Below are 18,936 nucleotides of genomic sequence, written 5' to 3' on the forward strand. Positions count from 1 at the left end.
GAGCAGTGACTACATGTACATCAACAAGTTTCAGCCCCAAAGCTGGGCCTTTCTCAAGATGTCTACTGCTGGTAAAAGTATGGCTTAAGTAGTCTATAGGGACCAATCAAGATGGGTGTAATTTCCCGCCTTAAATTGCCATTACATGTATCATGACAAGTCTCTAATGCCCTTAATAAAGATGGTGGACTGGCTCTTTTACTTCCTGTAATTTCCCACCTTAAAATGCCATTACATGTATCATGACAACCCTCTAATGCCCTTAATAAAGATGGTGGCCACTGGCTCTTTTACTTCCTGTAATTTCCCGCCTTAAAATGCCATTACATGTATAATGGCAATCCTCTAATGCCCTTAATAAAGATGGTGGCTTCACTTCCGGTTCCGGCTCTGAGGTCACAGCCGGTTGCATGATGGAATTCTGGGACATGTAGTTCTGATATATAAAGAGGATATTGATTTATTGTGAATTTATTCTAATATGCTCGAGTCTACATTAAATCTAAAATAAATATTTTTTCATTTTTTTTTATTTTTATCATATATTTTTTAAAAACTGTCTTTATTTTGATTTTCGATCTCTTGGATACCCCATCATACACAAAGGAGTAATTGGATTCACAAGGGCACCGGATCTGTTACACAGGACATTTGTTAAGGATATCATCACTTATTAAGACTTTTTATATAATTTGGGACTTTTAATACACAGTTTTTTGTGTTTAAATGTTTTGGTATTCTCCTCTCTCCTGAAGGGCACTTACTCTATTGTTTTTAACTATTTTTTAATTGTTTTCAATCAAATTGTTATATGTACATAGGGTACTATATCGGATCATGTCCTCTCGCACTAATAAATTGGCCCCTGTGTCTATAACAGAGTTAAACTAAATTATTGCAAGTAACCTACACTGTATTTCACTTAGTCACGCGGGACTGGTAAACAACTGATATGTATCAGTGATAAGGAGTTAGAGGTAAACAGAGTACAAGCGTAACTCTGACAAGGAGGGCACTGCAGCAGATGTGGGCTGGGAGATATGACACTGTGATGGGACATCTTGATAACGCACACTGACTGGGAATCAAATATCTTATTAGCAATTCCTTTTTTGTATGCTGTGTTCATTACGTTAAAGGGTTAAGTTGCATTATTATTATCAGTGTGCTAGGTACCATATTATTATTATTGTTATAATATGAATAAAAATAGTGTTACACGTTGCTTTTAACATAAATGATTGCTTAATATTATACAGCAGACATGCATTAGGCTAGGGGAGAACCTAAAAAACAAGGGTGTTAGGATTGATGTCAGGGATAGCCCAGGACTACCCGATAGCTTGGGTGAGGCTAAAAGCAGACTGGCCAGATGCTTGGGCTTTAGTCCAACCTACTGGGGGTGTCTCAGAGGTCTGTGGATTGGTGCCAGAACTATTACATAAGTTAACAGTATAAAGAAGGATACTTTTGAGCAAATTGTTGAGAGATCATACGTGCTGATGGACGCATCAGTCAGTGTTGTTCTGAAGACCACCATCTACTGGCCGATTGCCCAAAAGACCTCTCCCAATCGCCACAAGCTAGGATGAAGGATTATAAGAATCACGGTGGAACTGTGATGTATTAATTGTTGTATTAGATTGTGCTTAGATTGTAGAATATAAGTACAAGTAACTTAGATTTTCACAAGTAACATAGTTATAACCTATAAAGCTATTGCAAGAATTATAGAGTTGTGGGCTTCTATATAATTCAATTGTGAAATAAAGCTATTATTGTTATTGTAAGCATTGCAAAAACCTGTGAGACCGTCTCTCATTTCCTAAATGATATGATACACAAGCTGTATTGCTTACATCCTGAAAGTACCACAAAACAATATTTAGACAGAAAAATATTTGCAATATACATGTATTGGCAAAAATGCGTCTAGTAAACGTTATCACTGTTTTAGTGTTTGCACGTGCATGTGAAGCATAGCTAGATATTGTCAGTGTGCCAGCATTTTAAATACTGCAGCTGCTCAGAGAGCCAGTGGGGCTTGTATCACTTCAGCAATTAACAAATTGACTCATTACCAGATGGTACAAACATCTTAAGCTCTCTGAGCAAGTTCTGGTGCACGGTGCATATTTAAATACACTTTTGAAACATCTATAGCTTTTATAAGAATATGTTTTGCTAATACATTTATATTACAAAAATGCTTCTATTCAAAACTGAAATGCATCCATGTTGATTCCAATTTTGGCTGGAATGTCCCTTTAAGTTATTTTTTCATTTCTTCACATAACTTTTCATTAGTTATTTTTATCTCTTAAAACTTTTTTTTAATTTGTTGTGTCATAAAGCATAAACCAAGGGACATTTTCACACAAATACATTTTTATAATTATTTGTCAGTGAATGTTAGAATATCTATTCTGATTTCTTGAGATAACAATTTAACTTATCCTTGTTTTTCCCTTACAGACAACATTCCAGGGTGGATCACTCAACTAATTAATTGAGCCTGCTGAGCTAAAGGGTGCCGCGAATAGCCAGTAATTTGATGTATCCCAGTAATCATTGCAAGGCGACTGTGAGACAGCAGAAAGTAATGAGTGACCCTGTGTATAGCAATTCACTTACTGCTAATACAAATCCCATAATGATACAAACAGGAGAGAAATTGTTTACTTCTACTGAGTGTGAAAAGACTTTTGCATTAAAAAAAGATCTCAATCAAAGGACTCACACAGGAGAGAAACCTTATACCTGTACAGAGTGTGGGAAAGGATTTGTCTATAAAAAAACTTTGCAAAATCATGAAAGAACTCACACAGGAGAGAACCCTTTTACCTGCACAGTGTGTGGGAAACGATTTATACAACAACGTGCTTTGCAAAATCATCACATAACTCACACAGGAGAGACACCTTATACCTGTGCAGAGTGTGGGAAAGGATATAAACAGAAAGCTTCTTTGCTTATTCATCAAATGATTCACACAGGAGAGAAACCATTTACATGTAGAGAGTGTAATAAAAGATTTACCCATAAAAATGCTTTGCAATATCATCAAATGACTCACACAGGAGAGAAACCTTTTACCTGTACAGAGTGTGGGAAAGTATATAAATGGAAAGCTTATTTGCTTATACATCAAAGGATTCACACAGGAGAGAAACCATTTACATGTAGAGAGTGTAATAAAAAATTTGCCTTTATGAAAGCTTTGAAAAATCATCAAATTACTCACACAGGAGAGAAACCTTATACCTGTACAGAGTGTGGGAAAGGATTTGTCTGTAAAAATAATTTGAAACATCATGAAATGAATCACACAGGAGAGAAACCTTATAGGTGTACAGAGTGTGGGAAAGGATTTGCCTGTAAACAAAATTTGCAATTTCATGAAAGGACTCACACAGGAGAGAAACCCTATAGGTGTGCAGAGTGTGGAAAAGGATTTGCAAGACATAGTCATTTGCAAAATCATCTAAGGATTCACACAGGAGAGAAACCTTATAGGTGTACAGAGTGTGAGAAAGCATTTGCACGAAAAGATTCTTTGCTTTATCATCAAATGATTCACACAGGAGAGAAACCATATACATGTACAGAGTGTGGGAAAGGATTTGCTTACAAAAAACTTTGAAACATCATGAATGGACTCACACAGGAGTGTGGGAATGATTTGAATACCAAGGTAGTTTGCAATACCATGAAGGGACACAGGAGGGAAACATTATACATGTACAGAGCTTGGGAAAGGTTTTACACAAATGGAGCATCTTCAAACTCATACAATGATTCACTTAAGAAAAATCTTACAAATGTAAAAAAAAAAAGAAAAAATCAAGTAATCATAGAAAAAATAAAATGGCTTTAGTCACATGACATAACTATGCTTTTAAATACATAGTGCGTGGTATGTTAGGAGACATCTAGAAATATAATTTAAAGTCAAATATGTGTGTATGTATATATATAAATAAATAAGGCCGGTGAGGTATCTCAAGTTGGTAAATGCCCTGACTACAAAATAAAAAACCTGTTTAAAAGATCCAAGGTCACAGGCTCAAATCCCGGCAGGGCCGACTCAGCCCTTCATCCTTCCAAGTCGAGAAAATGATTACCAATAAAATGGGTAATAATAACAACTATTACTATTCAGCTGCCTATTTGGTTAATTCCGAGAGCAAGTGCTGAAAAAGCGCTTTGAGTCCCACTGGGAGAAAGAAGGCGCTAAATAAATACTAGTTATTATTATTATTATTTATATATTTATATATATTATTTATATATATATATTGATTACAAAAGGAGCATTACTAATAGCGTAGGGTGCTCTATCAATATCAAGCAATTGCACAAAGATTAGCACGCAATCTGGTATTATAAATCCAGGGTAAAACAGAATTACCAGAGAATGTTTAGTGCGTCCGGCATCTCTTTAGGGCATCTATACTTTCAATGGATACGGTGGCCCTAGTGCAATACGTAACAATGCTAAAAACGTTAGTGTGCCTTGATACTTGAAGTAAAATGTTAGGGATAATATTATAACAAAACATGTCAAATATACTAAAATAAACTATTACAACAACACACACATAAATATATATACAGTATATACATAATATATATACAGTATATATATTACAGTTTAAAGTGAGATAGAAAATGTTATATCCCTTACCAGGATCTTACAACCTGGTAAATAGTGTTCAAAAACCTTTGTTAAAAGGAAATGGTGCAGGCCCTATTAAAGAGATTAGACAATTTTAAAGAAGAATATAAGAAGGATAAGTTATTCCTTCTTAGCAAAGAAAGGGAATTCAGCACTCTTTTATATTTAAAACCATATATTTTATTATTCAATAAAACAGCCAAAGAAGTCTCTTTGTTACACATTCTATAAAAAGTTACTTGCAAAACCATTTGTACATTACTTAAGATTAGAAACATTTAGGATAACTTGTATTACACATTTAACCACCTAATGTTGCAATCTTATATGAGCCGTATAAAAAGCCTTTAAAGTGAAGGGAAACTTTGATGAATGAAAGCCCGTTTTTTTTAAAATACTATTAAAAACAGGGGCACTTTCATTCATCAACGTTTACAAAGCAGCCATTTTTGTTTAAAAACTTACTTTTTTTTCTTTTCACAGACAGAGCAGCTTCCCCCACTTGGAGATTCTCTCTTCACACATCAGCAATGACTAATCCAGCTGCCTCCAATCAAAGCATGGCCTCAGGCAATGACTACCCTGGGGGGAAAGCCGTGATTGGAGGAAGCCGGATTAGTCATTGCTGATGTGTGAAGAGAGAATCTCCAGGTGGGGGAAGCTGCTCTGGCTGTGAAAAGAAAAAAAAGTAAGTTTTTAAACAAAAACGGCTGCTTTGTAAACTTTGATGAATGAAAGTGCCCCTGTTTTTAATAGTATTTTAAAAAAACTTTCATTTTTAAAAATGCTTTCATTCATCAAAGATTACCTTCACTTTAAAGGCTTTTTATATGGCTCATAAAAGATTGCAACATTAGCTGGTTAAATGTGTAATACAAGTTATCCTATATGTTTTTAATCTTAAGAAATGTACAAATGGGTTTGCAAGTAACTTTTTATAGAATGTGTAACAAAAAATATAGCGGCAAGCAGTGTATATGGGACTGATTGATCAGGTTACATATGATTTTGTAAAAGTAGACCAACCTAAAATATCAGTTTTTAGAATCATTCCCAAAATACATAAGAACTTAAACAATCCACCAGGTCAACCCATAGTGTCCACTATTGGAACTTTGGGTGAAAAATTAGGACAATGGTTAGATTTTTATTTACAACCAATAGTGACTCAAAGTCCAGGTAATATTAGAGACTCATATGATTGTAAACAAAACATCACCAAAATTAAATGGAAACCCAATTATATATGGGCAACTATTGATGTCTCTTCTTTATATTCCAGTATGCCTCACAAAAATGGATTGGAGGCTTTATTTCAGTTATTGTTAAAATATACTAACTACAATAGAGATTTAATCAATTTTTTTTATTAAGGTTACAGAATACTTATTGACCCATAACTTTTTCCTGTTTGAGGGCAATTACTATTTACAAAAAAGATGTACACCAATGGGGGCAAAATTTGCCCCCTCATATGCAAATATTTTTATGATATGGTTTGAATATACTAAAAAAATTTGAGCCAGTAACCCTTTCAGTCAGGAAATTGTATATTATGGGAGGTTTATTGACGATATTGTCATAATATGGCAAGGAAGTGACATCCAACTAAATTCTTTCATCAAATATTTAAACAACAATGAGGTAAATCTAAACTTTACGTTTGAATATTCTAATAATAAGATCCCATTTTTAGACCTTATGCTGAACAGAGACTTGGAGACAGGTACTATTGCCACAGAATTATATCGGAAGCCCACATCAGGTAACAACATTTTAAGGGCTGATTCCTGTCATCCCAGCCAAATTAAAAAGGCTATACCTAAGGGTCAATTTATCAGGACCAAAAGAAATTGTAGCAATCAAGATTTGTACTACAAACATGCTAATGACTTAGAGAAACGTCTAATAGACAGAGGATATAATAAGACACACTTAAACCAGATAAAAAATAACGTCAGTCAAGATAGATTTTTACATGTAACAGAAAGTACCCAAAGACGTACCAACATAGATAAAGTAGTATTTTCTACACCCTACAGCAATGAATATAACAGCATTTGTAGGATCATAAAACTTAATTTAGGTATTCTATGGGGTGATAAAAAGCTACACAAGATGTTGAAAAACAAAATAAGATTTGTTGCAAAAAAAAGTACCACCTTGCAAAATAGACTCAGCAGAGATTTTTCCAAATCGGATAAACACATAAGAAATTGGTTGACTCCAAGTAATGGCTGCTTCAGATGTGGTAATAAACCCTATAAAACTTGTACACACATTGAAGTTAGTAATACCTTTACTTCAACTGTCAATCAAAAAACTTTTAACATAAATTATCGTTTAAATTGCAATTCTACCTTTGTAATATACCTCATCACATGTAAATTTTGTTGGATCCAATATGTAGGCAGATTTACACGTATTACAAAGGATCGAATCAGAGAACACTTACTATCCATTGATCAAGATCCACCAAAAACCCCTGGTGCTAGACATTTCTTGACACATGATAATCCATTGACACACTTTTCAGTCAAATTAATTGATCAAGTTCCCAAAAATCTTAAGGGAGGAGATAGACTAAAGGGTCTGAATAGAAAAGAAGCATTTTGGATATTCACATTAGATACACGTAAGCCTAAAGGTTTGAATTCTTTATGGGATGTAGATTTATATATTGAATAATATCAATACAAAACCCTACCACCTAAACGGTAACCATCATTTAACATATATTATCTATAGAAGATGTTATGTAGTACAGAGCTTTGTTTATTATATATTATACTTACTAGTTAAACATACAAATAATGTATACAATGTAAATTGTTCTGCTACACCACATCTTCATTAATCCATCTAACATATGAACACATGATTTAAAATGAAACTCTTATTTCAAGAGGAAGTAGTTCAGATGTTTTATTTATATATATATAATAAGTTAAATGAATTATTAATCAATTTTAAAATAATTATACAGCCTTTGAAGGTTGGTTTAATGCGTGAACAGTAATAATGAAATGAAAATGGGGAGTTTATATGAAGTGCAGTAGTTTATTGCGGTTTAGGTAAAGTCTCATATATATAAATACATTAAAAATAATGACAATAATAGATCAATCTATTTATTTGTATTTTTATGGAAAATAGCTTGGCATTAGGTCGCAATATTTATTATCTCTGCATTTCCTGTTGTTCTTTGCATGAGCGTGTATATAGATATAGATTCACAATTAAATGTGTGTGTGCAAAGAACAATCAAGAATATAACTCTCAAATGGAGTGTGATTTATTATTATGAAAAACATTTTAGTTTGTGAAACTGATTTTTATATTTTTTATGTTTTTTTGAATATGACTAGTAATATATTTTTATGATTTAGATTCAAGTTGTTAGATATCTTTCTTTATGAAAATGTCCATCAAATTCACAGGTTAGGAAACTTGAAATTATAATAATTTTAGTTTTGCTTCTTTATTTTACCAAGTTTATTTAATGTTTTTTCATTTTTTCTAAAGATGACAACATTTATGTTTTAATTTATATTAATTCAGCATATGTGTTTAGAATTTACGTTATTTAGAGATTTATTCTTTAGAAAAAGAATATTTTTTTCCGTGACCAAGTCACATCAGTATATTTAAGGTAACATTGTGCATTTATATATATTAAGTAATTTTTAGTCACAAACAATGTTAAATATTATTTTCACATTGTTTTATATCTCATATGCACATTCATATATTATGTATATATGGACACACCTCTTTCTATTAATCAACACTCCATTTATCAATCCATTGATATGTTTAGGTCACACAGCCAATATGTATTAATGAGAATGAGTTTGACAGGATTCACTCAGCAAATTAACACTCACTTTAAATTTGCCACAAAAGGGTTAACTTGCACTAATCACCATCACTATATATGCTCCACCTGTCAACACACACATACCTCTCTGACAAAGTGTGTTTATACAAACGAAACGCGTAAGAGGGAAACTTTGTTGCACATGCATGGGTTCCATTTTTGTTTTTGTACTTTGTTTTCGCACCATTAAACTGGATTTTTTACTTGCCTTCCATCAGGTAGCTCTCTTCTTTGTTGTCGGATTAGTCATTCCTGATGTGTGAAGAGAGAATCTCCAGGTGGGGGAAGCTGCTCTGGCTGTGAAAAGAAAAAAAGTTTTTAAACAAAAACGGCTGCTATGTAAACTTTGATGAATGAAAGTGCCACTGTTTTTAATAGTATTTAAAAAAAACGGGCTTTCATTCATCAAAGTTTACCTTCACTTTAAAGGCTTTTTATATGGCTCATAAAAGATTGCAACATTAGGTGGTTAAATGTGTAATATAAGTTATCCTATATGTTTCTAATCTTAAGAAATGTACAAATGGGTTTGCAAGTAACTTTTTATAGAATGTGTAACAAAAAAATATAGCTGCAAGCAGCAACAGAGGTGACCAAGCGCATCACATTTGCAATAGCATACAATCTGCTAAGTCACAAAATATAGCTATAAAGCAAATTTCACAGCTTTAACATAAGTGGTTGCAAAGAAAACACATTTTCTAAATTTTCACGTAAACCAATATGGCTGCCATAGCTTGTGACCAATTCCTTCAACATGAACAACTGTGACTCTAGGTCACAATATAAGGTTACCCAGCAAGTATCACAGTTCTAACATAAGCGGTTGCAGGGAAAATAGATTTTCAAATGTTTTGCATAAAACAAAATGGCTGCCAGATCATATGATATACAGCCTCCATATTATGCACAATAGTTCTCACCATAGATGTCAATAAACATGGCAAAATTAAAGCATTTTTGTAAAACGTTTTTTGTTTTATTATTAATCTAAAAATCTCTTTAAGCATTTTTGAACAATTCAAAATGGCTGCCAAACCACATGACATATCAACTTCACTTGAACAAATCTGAATGTTAGTCATAAGATAACTCTATAAACAAAATTTCAAGTCTGTTCCATAAGTGGTTTCGGAGAAGAAGATTTTTGTAGTTTTTAAAAACAGCGCATACAAAACAAAATGGCTGCCAAGCTATGCAATGTATCACTTTCAAATTGCACATACTAATGCTCACTATAGACCTCTACAATTTGCATTAGTTTCATGAAAATTTGCAAATGTTTTATTTCACGAAGACGACTGCGCAGTGTGAATTTTGACTGCAATATTGTCTTTAAGGGTTATGACTATGTGTAATCATGTGTCTATTACACTGTAATATTGTTAAATATTGTAAAACTAATGCATAACGTGCAAATTTACTCAATTAAATGTCGATAAAAAGGTTAATGTCTCACAGCAGCCATGTTGATTATAGAAAAATTGCAGTTTGAACAAACTTGGTAGAGGACCTTGCAAGGAGCATATGTGCAAAATTCTGCTTTATTGCACTAAGCGGTTTAAGAGAAGAAGATGTTTAAAGATTTTTGCAAAATGCAAGATGGCTGCTACATCATGTGACCAAGGCACTTCTGTTGAACAATGGCAAATCTAGGTCATAGCAGCACTGAGCACAGCAAGTTTCAAAGTTGTAACATAAGCAGTTCCAGAGCTGAAGATTTGTAAGCGTTTCTTGAAATTTGTCGCAAAAAATAAAATGGCTGCCTAACCATATGACCTATGAGTTCAATGTTGCATGAGATGTAGCATTGCAATAGGCTGTACTATCATACCTGATTTCAAGAGTTTAGCATAAGTAATTTGTGTTTTGTGAGCAATTGAATCAAAAGAGGCAGTATTAAATTACAAATAATTGCGATAAACATAAAACCAATATTGCTGCCGCATCATGTGATTAATTCTCTCCTAATGAACAATTGTGAATCTAGGTCACCATATAAGATTATACTGCATATTTCACAGTTCTTACATAAGCAGATGCAGAGAAAATAGACTTTCTATATTTTCGCGTAAAGCAAGATGGCCGATAATAAGAGATACAGCCTCCATATTACACACAATAGTTTTCACCATAGTAGTCAATAAACATGGCAAAAATAAAGCAGTTTTGTCAATTGGTTTTTGTTTTATTATTAAAAAATATTGTTAAGCAATTTTGAACAATTCAAAATGGCTGACAAACCACATGACCAACTGACTTCTCTTGAAAATATCTGGATATTAGTCATAAGATAACTCTATAAACCAAGTTTCATGTCTGTCTCATAAGCGGTTTTGGAGAAGATTTTTGTAGTTTTTAAAAACAGCGCATACGAAACAAAATAGGCGCCACACTGTGTAATGTATGTCTTTCATATTGCCCACACTAATGCTCAACATAGACCTCTATAATTTGCAGAAGTTTCATGAAAATTTGCAAATGTTTTATTTCACGAAGGCGACTGCACAGTGCAAATTTTAACTGCAATATTGTCTTTGAGGGTTATGACTATGTGTAATCAAGTGTCTATTACACTGTAATATTGTTAAATATTGTAAAACTAATGCATAAAGTGCAAATTTACGCAATTAAATGTCAATAAAATGGTTAATGTCTCACGGCAGCCATGTTGTTTATAGAAAAATCGAAGTTTGAACAAACTTGGTAGAGGACCTTGCAAGGAGCATATGTGCAAAATTTCGCATCATTGCACTAAGCGGTTTAAGAGAAGAAGATGTTTGAAAATTTTCGCAAAATGCAAGATGGCTGCCACATCATGTGACCAAGGCACTTATCTTGAGCAACAGCAAATCTAGGTCATAGTAGCATTAAGCACAACAAGTTACAAAGTTGTAACATAAGCAGTTCCAGAGCTAAAGATTTTTAAGCGTTTGTCAAAAAAATGGCTGCTTTGTAAACTTTGATGAATGAAAGTGCCCCTGTTTTTAATAGTATTTTTAAAAAACGGGCTTTCATTCACCAAAGTTTACCTTCACTTTAAATTCACAGTATAGTACAAAGTGTCCCGCATTATTTTATTACGCTAGGCAAAGTAATGGCAGGTGAACAAACATTCAGGTTAGATGATTGGTATAGCCATTATATGCACAGAATCATAAGGTAGATGCCCAATCCTTCCGGTATGCACAACCGCGGTTATCACCCCACTCTAGGTTAAACAAGACTGTGTTTGAGCTAGCAAAGTCAGTATTGTAATGCTTACGTGACCAAAGTGTTAGAATCGGCTTATATTCCCCTCCTGGGACTCCCTTTCACGGGAGCTCGTACACACACGAGTTACTTGATTTCATCTGCTAAGCCCTCCTACTTCTCTGATGTCACTGGGCAGCGTGTAAGGAACTCTGGTGTAAACGTACACCAAACTGACTTGTATTCTAGGGGCACTACTCAGTTGGAGGTAGATAAACAAAAAAAAACTTTTTCCTCTCAAAGGGCCATCTCCCATCAGGGTGCCAAAACAGGGTAAAACGAAATCCAGTACAGTCCAGGTATCTGTTCACACCAGCATCCAGGCAAAGTTACACTTGATCACCATACTCTGTATTAAAGGCTCATAAGAATCCAGTGCATTTAAAAGATGTCCAGACTTAATCTGTATTGCAGCATGATACAAAAAGCATTTTTACCAACAGCATATGTGTTTCACCCCTAAGGCAGACTCACACTGGGGGTTCGTCAGGGCTGTAATCTACTAGACTGAGAAAAGCCTTTTTAAACCTTAATTCTCCTACTTTGTGCAGTTTTACCTGTTGCTCTTAAAGGTACATATTTAAAATTATTCTCACATGCTAAAAAATCATATTTACATCCTACTATTTCAAAAATTGGAAAAACCTAAAAACTAGATATGTGCATGATCGAAAAATTAGTTTCTTTTCGTTTCGGATCGATTCAGAGTTTTTCGAATTTCGTTTCGGATCGATTCGAATTCGGAAAAATTCGAATGAATTCGTTTCGGATTTGTTTTGGATTCATTCGGATTCGAAAAAATTCGGCTGGATTCAGTTCGGTTCAGTTAGGAAATTCGGAATTTCGGTATGTGTGCTGTGTATTAGACTAGTATTATGTACTGTATATTAGGTGTAACCCATAGCAGAGTGATAAAACCTAATACTGTACAATACTAGTGTAATCCATGGCCATCCAAATTTACGGAATAAATCCGAACTAATTTAGATTTATTCGGTAAATTCGGCAGTATTTTAATTCGGAAATTCGAATCGATCCGAATTTCCGAATTTTCCGAATTTTCTGAATTTCCGAATCGATCCGAAACGAATCGCACATGTCTACTAAAAACTTCTCATAGATTATGGTGCACACTTCCTCAGAACTAGATACCATTCATTTTAACCTTTATTACCTTTGATGTCATTTAAGAGAAAATATATTACAATGTCAAAAGACCCACAGAATTAAGGATATTTCCTAGATCTCATCTAACAACTATAAAAAGCAGGCATAATCTACTTTATCATTAAGGCCTAGAGGAAATCCACCTTGCTTCTCTATTGCTTAAATCTCCCATGTCAATGGCAGTAAACTTTAAAGAACATGGATCTCCTGCATGATACTTTTTAAAGTGTCTAGCAACATTGGTATCTCTTTTATAATATATATCATCCCTATGTTCCTGAATTCTATTTTTAAGGACACGTTTTGTTTTCCCTACATAGAACCGGGGGCAGCCACAGTGTATCAGGTACACCACCCCCACTGAATCACATTTTTCCCCTTACCAGAAAACCTATGGCTTTTTTCCATATAGGGACAATACACACACTTCCCACATGGAAAGCTTCATTTAATACCCCTATTCTTCCTGAGCCAATCAGCTGAAGAGGGACTTTTTACAAAATTAATTCTTACCAATTTATTTTTCAGATTAGAGGCCCTCTTGGCTGTGAGAAGTGGGTAATCTCCCACTACCTCTTTAACCTTAACATCTATTTGTAGAATATGCCAATTTGAGGGTATATAATAAATTATTCCATTGATCATTATATGTTGTTATGAATCTTAGTTGCTTGTTGGTATCTTTTTTATCTTATTTTCTTCTTTAAAATTGTGTAATATATGTATATATATATATATATATATATATATATATATATATATACAGCTGTAGAAAAATTAAGAGAGCACTGTGAAATCAGTTTCTCTGGTTTAACTATTAATAGGTATGTGTTTGCGTACAATGAACATTTATGTTTTATTCTATAAGCTACTGACAACATTTCTTCCAAATAAATAACGCCTAGATTTAGAGTTCTGCGTTAGCTGTCAAAACCAGCGTATAGGGCTTCTAACGCTGGTTTTTACCGCCCGCTGGTATTTAGAGTTTACTTACCGACACTCAAAAATCTCCGAACGCACAAATCTCTACCGACAGCTCAGACCCAGGAGTTAACATCTACCGACAAAATAAACATCCACGAATCACAAAATAAATATTACACAAAGTACACTTACACTCATACAAACACTACACTATATTTATTTTTCATATGTAATATTTTTTCATCAAAATAGAAAGGTTCAAAGTTGAGAGATCTCGGGTGTTAGGAAAAAAAAAACAACACAAATCCATTTTTCCATTGACTTACATTGACGGACGGGAAAAGACACTCATATAGCTACATCTAACTAATAATATTATCACAAACATACACTCATCGATGCATACAAACAATATACACCACATTACATACACAAAGAAGTTATTTATTACGAAATGAGCACGATTTAGCTACTTTTTCACACAAGACCACGACGTCACTCACTTTACACTCAAAATCAGTCTTGGATTTTATTTACACACAAATTTTGAGCCTCCATTGACTTCTATGGGGAAGACGTGCTCGTGCACGCGACAGACAGATTTCCCTAACGCACGCAAAAAGCGTAGACAAAAAAACTCTAAATACCAGCGCTAGGAAAATAACTCATGCTTTTCTGCGTTAGCCCCAGCTATGACAAATAGATCAAAAAATGGCTATTTCTCCAACATTGGTGTGTTCGGTCCACGGCGTCATCCATAACTTGTGGGAATATTCTCCTCCCCAACAGGAAATGGCAAAAAAGCACAGCAAAAGCTGTCCATATAGTCCCTCCTAGGCTCCGCCCACCCCAGTCATTCTCTTTGCCGCTTCACGGAGATGGTGAAGAGTATGTGGTGTTTAGTTGTAGTTTTTTATTCTACTATCAAGAGTTTGTTATTTTAAAATAGTGCTGGTATGTACTATTTGCTCTGAAACAGAAAAAGATGAAGAGTTCTGTTTGTGAGAGGAGTATGATTTTAGCAGACAGTAACTAAAATCGTTTTCTGTTCCCACACAGGACTGTTGAGATGAAATAACTTCAGTTGGGGGGAACAGTTGGCAGACTTTTCTGCTTAAGGTATGACTAGCCATATTTCTAACAAGACTGTGTAATGCTGGAAGGCTGTCATTTTCCCCTCATGGGGACTGGTAAGCCATTTTCTTAGTCTCAAACAGAATAAAGGGCTTAATATGGGCTATAAAACTGGTAGACACTTTTATGGGCTAGTTCGATTGCTTTATTTGGGCATTTTATACAGTTTAATGTTGAAATTCACACTTTATATCTTTGGGGAACGTTTTTTTACGTCAGGCACTGGTTTAGACACCTTTTCAGTCAGGAAGGGCCTTCTCTGTAGTAGACAGAGCCTCATTTTCGCGCCATTACTGCTCAGTTACTTTTGAGAGCAGTACATGCAGCTGCATGTGTGTGGGTCTGGAAGTAGTTGGAAAAGTTCCTAGAAGGCTTCATTTGGTATCGTATACCCCCCTGGGTTTGGTAAAGTCGCAGCAAAGGCTGGAGCTGGGACTGTAGAGGGTTTAAAACTGTAAACGGCTCCGGTTTCCTCATTTTAAGGGTTAAAGGTCTGAAATTTGGGGTGCAATGCTTTGAATGCTTTAAGACACTGTGGTGAAAATTTGGTTAAAATTGAACAATTCCTTCATAGTTTTTCACATATTCAGTAAAAAAGTGTGCCCTGTTTAAAATTTAAAGAGACAGTAACGGTTTTGTTTTAAAACGGTTTTTGCACTTTATTGACAAGTTTAAGCCTGTTTAACATGTCTGTGCCTTCAGATAGACTATGTTCTGTATGTATGGAAACCAATGTGTCTCCCCCTTCAAATATGTGTGATAATTGTGCCATAGCGTCCAAACAAAGTAAGGACAGTACTGCCACAGATAGTAAAGTTGCCCAAGATGATTCATCAGATGAAGGGAGTAGACATAGTTCTACATCATCTCCTTCTGTGTCTACACCAGTTTTGCCCACGCAGGAGACCCCTAGTACTTCTAGCGCGCCAATGCTTGTTACTATGCAACAATTGACGGCAGTAATGGATAACTCCATAGCAAATATTTTATCCAAGATGCCTGCATTTCAGAGAAAGCGCGATTGCTCTGTTTTAAACACTGTAGAGCAGGAGGGCGCTGATGATAATTGCTCTGTCATACCCTCACACCAATCTGAAGTGGCCATGAGGGAGGTTTTGTCAGATGGGGAAATTTCTGATTCAGGTAGAATTTCTCAACAGGCAGAACCTGATGTTGTGACATTTAAATTTAAATTAGAGCATCTCCGCGCACTGCTTAAGGAGGTGCTATCTACTCTGGATGATTGTGACAACCTGGTCATTCCAGAAAAATTATGCAAGATGGACAAGTTCCTAGAGGTTCCGGTGCACCCCGACGCTTTTCCTATACCCAAGCGGGTGGCGGACATAGTGAATAAGGAGTGGGAGAAGCCCGGCATACCTTTTGTCCCCCCTCCTATATTTAAGATATTATTTCCTATGGTCGACCCCAGAAAGGACTTATGGCAGACAGTCCCTAAGGTCGAGGGGGCAGTTTCTACACTAGCCAAGCGCACTACTATTCCTATAGAGGATAATTGTGCTTTCAAAGATCCTATGGATAAAAAATTGGAGGGTTTGCTTAAAAAGATTTTTGTATAGCAAGGTTACCTCCTGCAACCTATTTCGTGCATTATTCCTGTCACTACAGCAGCGTGGTTCTGGTTCGAGGAACTAGAAAAGTCGCTCAGTAGAGAGACTCCGTATGAGGAGGTTATGGACAGAATTCACGCACTTAAGTTAGCTAATTCCTTTATTTTAGATGCCGCTTTGCAGTTAGCTAGATTAGCGGCGAAAAATTCAGGGTTTGCAATTGTGGCGCGCAGAGCGCTCTGGCTAAAGTCTTGGTCAGCGGATGTATCTTCCAAGACAAAATTGCTTAATATCCCTTTCAAGGATAAAACCATTTTTGGGCCAGAATTGAAAGAGATTATCTCAGACATCACTGGGGGTAAGGGCCATGCCCTCCCACAAGATAGGCCTTTCAAGGCCAAGAATAAGTCTAATTTTCGTTCCTTTCGCAATTTCAGGAATGGACCGGCCTCCAACTCTGCAGCCTCTAGACAGGAGGGTAATGCTTCGCAAACCAAACCAGCTTGGAAACCGATGCAAGGCTGGAACAAGGGTAAGCAGGCCAAGAAGCCTGCTGCTGCTACCAAAACAGCATGAAGGAGTAGCCCCCGATCCAGGACCGGATCTAGTAGGGGGCAGACTCTCTCTCTTCGCTCAGGCTTGGGCAAGAGATGTTCAGGATCCCTGGGCACTAGAAATAGTTTCTCAGGGTTATCTTCTGGAATTCAAGGAACTACCCCCAAGGGGAAGGTTCCACATGTCTCACTTATCTTCAAACCAAATAAAGAGACAGGCATTCTTACATTGTGTAGAGGACCTGTTAAAAATGGGAGTGATACACCCAGTTCCAACTGTGGAACAAGAACTGGGGTTTTACCCAAATCTGTTTGTAGTTCCCAAAAAAGAGGGAACCTTCAGACCAATTCTGGATTTAAAGATTCTAAACAAATTTCTCAGAGTGCCATCGTTCAAAATGGAAACTATTCGAACGATTTTACCTACAATCCAGGAGGGTCAATTTATGACTAACGTGGATCTAAAGGATGCGTATCTACATATTCCTATCCACAAAAATCATCATCAGTTCCTAAGGTTCGCCTTTCTGGACAAACATTACCAGTTTGTGGCTCTCCCATTCGGGCTAGCCACTGCTCCAAGGATTTTCACAAAGGTGCTCGGGTCCCTTCTAGCGGTTCTAAGACCAAGGGGCATTGCAGTGGCACCTTACTTGGACGACATTCTGATACAAGCGTCGTCTCTTTCAAAGGCAAAGGCTCACACAGACATCGTTCTGGCCTTTCTCAGATCTCACAGGTGGAAGGTGAACACCTTCCCTGTCTCCGTCGACAAGAGTTCCTTTCTTGGGGACAATAATAGATTCTTTAGAAATGAAGATTTTCCTGACAGATGTCAGAAAGTCAAAACTTCTAAACGCTTGTCAAGTTCTTCACTCTGTTCCACGACCTTCCATAGCTCAGTGCATGGAAGTAGTAGGGTTGATGGTTGCAGCAATGGACATAGTTCCTTTTGCGCGAATTCATCTAAGACCATTACAACTGTGCATGCTGAAACAGTGGAATGGGGACTATACAGACTTGTCTCCAGTGATTCAAGTAGATCAGAAGACCAGAGACTCACTCCGTTGGTGGCTAACCCAGGATCACCTGTCCCAGGGAATGAGCTTTCGCAGACCAGAGTGGGTCATTGTCACGACCGACGCCAGTCTAGTGGGCTGGGGCGCGGTCTGGGACTCCCTGAAAGCTCAGGGTCTATGGTCTCGGGAAGAGTCTCTTCTCCCGATAAACATTCTGGAACTGAGAGCGATATTCAATACTCTCAGGGCTTGGCCTCAACTAGCAAAGGCCAGATTCATAAGATTCCAATCAGACAACATGACGACTGTTGCTTACATCAACCATCAGGGGGGAACAAGGAGTTCCCTGGTGATGAGAGAAGTGACCAAAATCATAAAATGGGCGGAGGATCACTCCAGCAACCTATCTGCGATCCACATCCCAGGAGTGGAAAACTGGGAGGCGGATTACCTGAGTCGTCAAACATTCCATCCGGGGGAATGGGAACTCCACCCGGAGATTTTTGCCCAGTTGACCCAATTATGGGGCATTCCAGACATGGATCTGATGGCGTCTCGTCAGAACTTCAAGGTTCCTTGCTACGGGTCCAGATCCAGGGATCCCAAGGCGACTCTAGTGGATGCATTAGTAGCGCCTTGGACCTTCAACCTAGCTTATGTGTTTCCACCGTTTCCTCTCATTCCCAGGCTGGTAGCCAGGATCAAACAGGAGAGGGCCTCAGTGATTTTGATAGCTCCTGTGTGGCCACGCAGGACT

The 18,936-nt window shown here is 36.4% G+C and overlaps 1 protein-coding gene across 1 annotated transcript in view; it reads left to right on the top strand.

Annotated features, from left to right (window-relative positions):
• The first annotated feature begins 2,602 nt into the window (after positions 1-2,602).
• Positions 2,603-18,936, top strand: part of LOC128661242 (gastrula zinc finger protein XlCGF57.1-like) — a 133,348-nt gene continuing 117,014 nt past the window's right edge. Inside the window, exon 1 of the mRNA XM_053715521.1 lies at positions 2,603-3,464. Within this exon, the coding sequence (XP_053571496.1) occupies positions 2,603-3,464 (862 nt within the window). The remainder of the gene's footprint in view (positions 3,465-18,936) is intronic.

Source organism: Bombina bombina, chromosome 5, assembly GCF_027579735.1.
Source record: "Bombina bombina isolate aBomBom1 chromosome 5, aBomBom1.pri, whole genome shotgun sequence".
Lineage (NCBI taxonomy): Eukaryota > Metazoa > Chordata > Amphibia > Anura > Bombinatoridae > Bombina > Bombina bombina.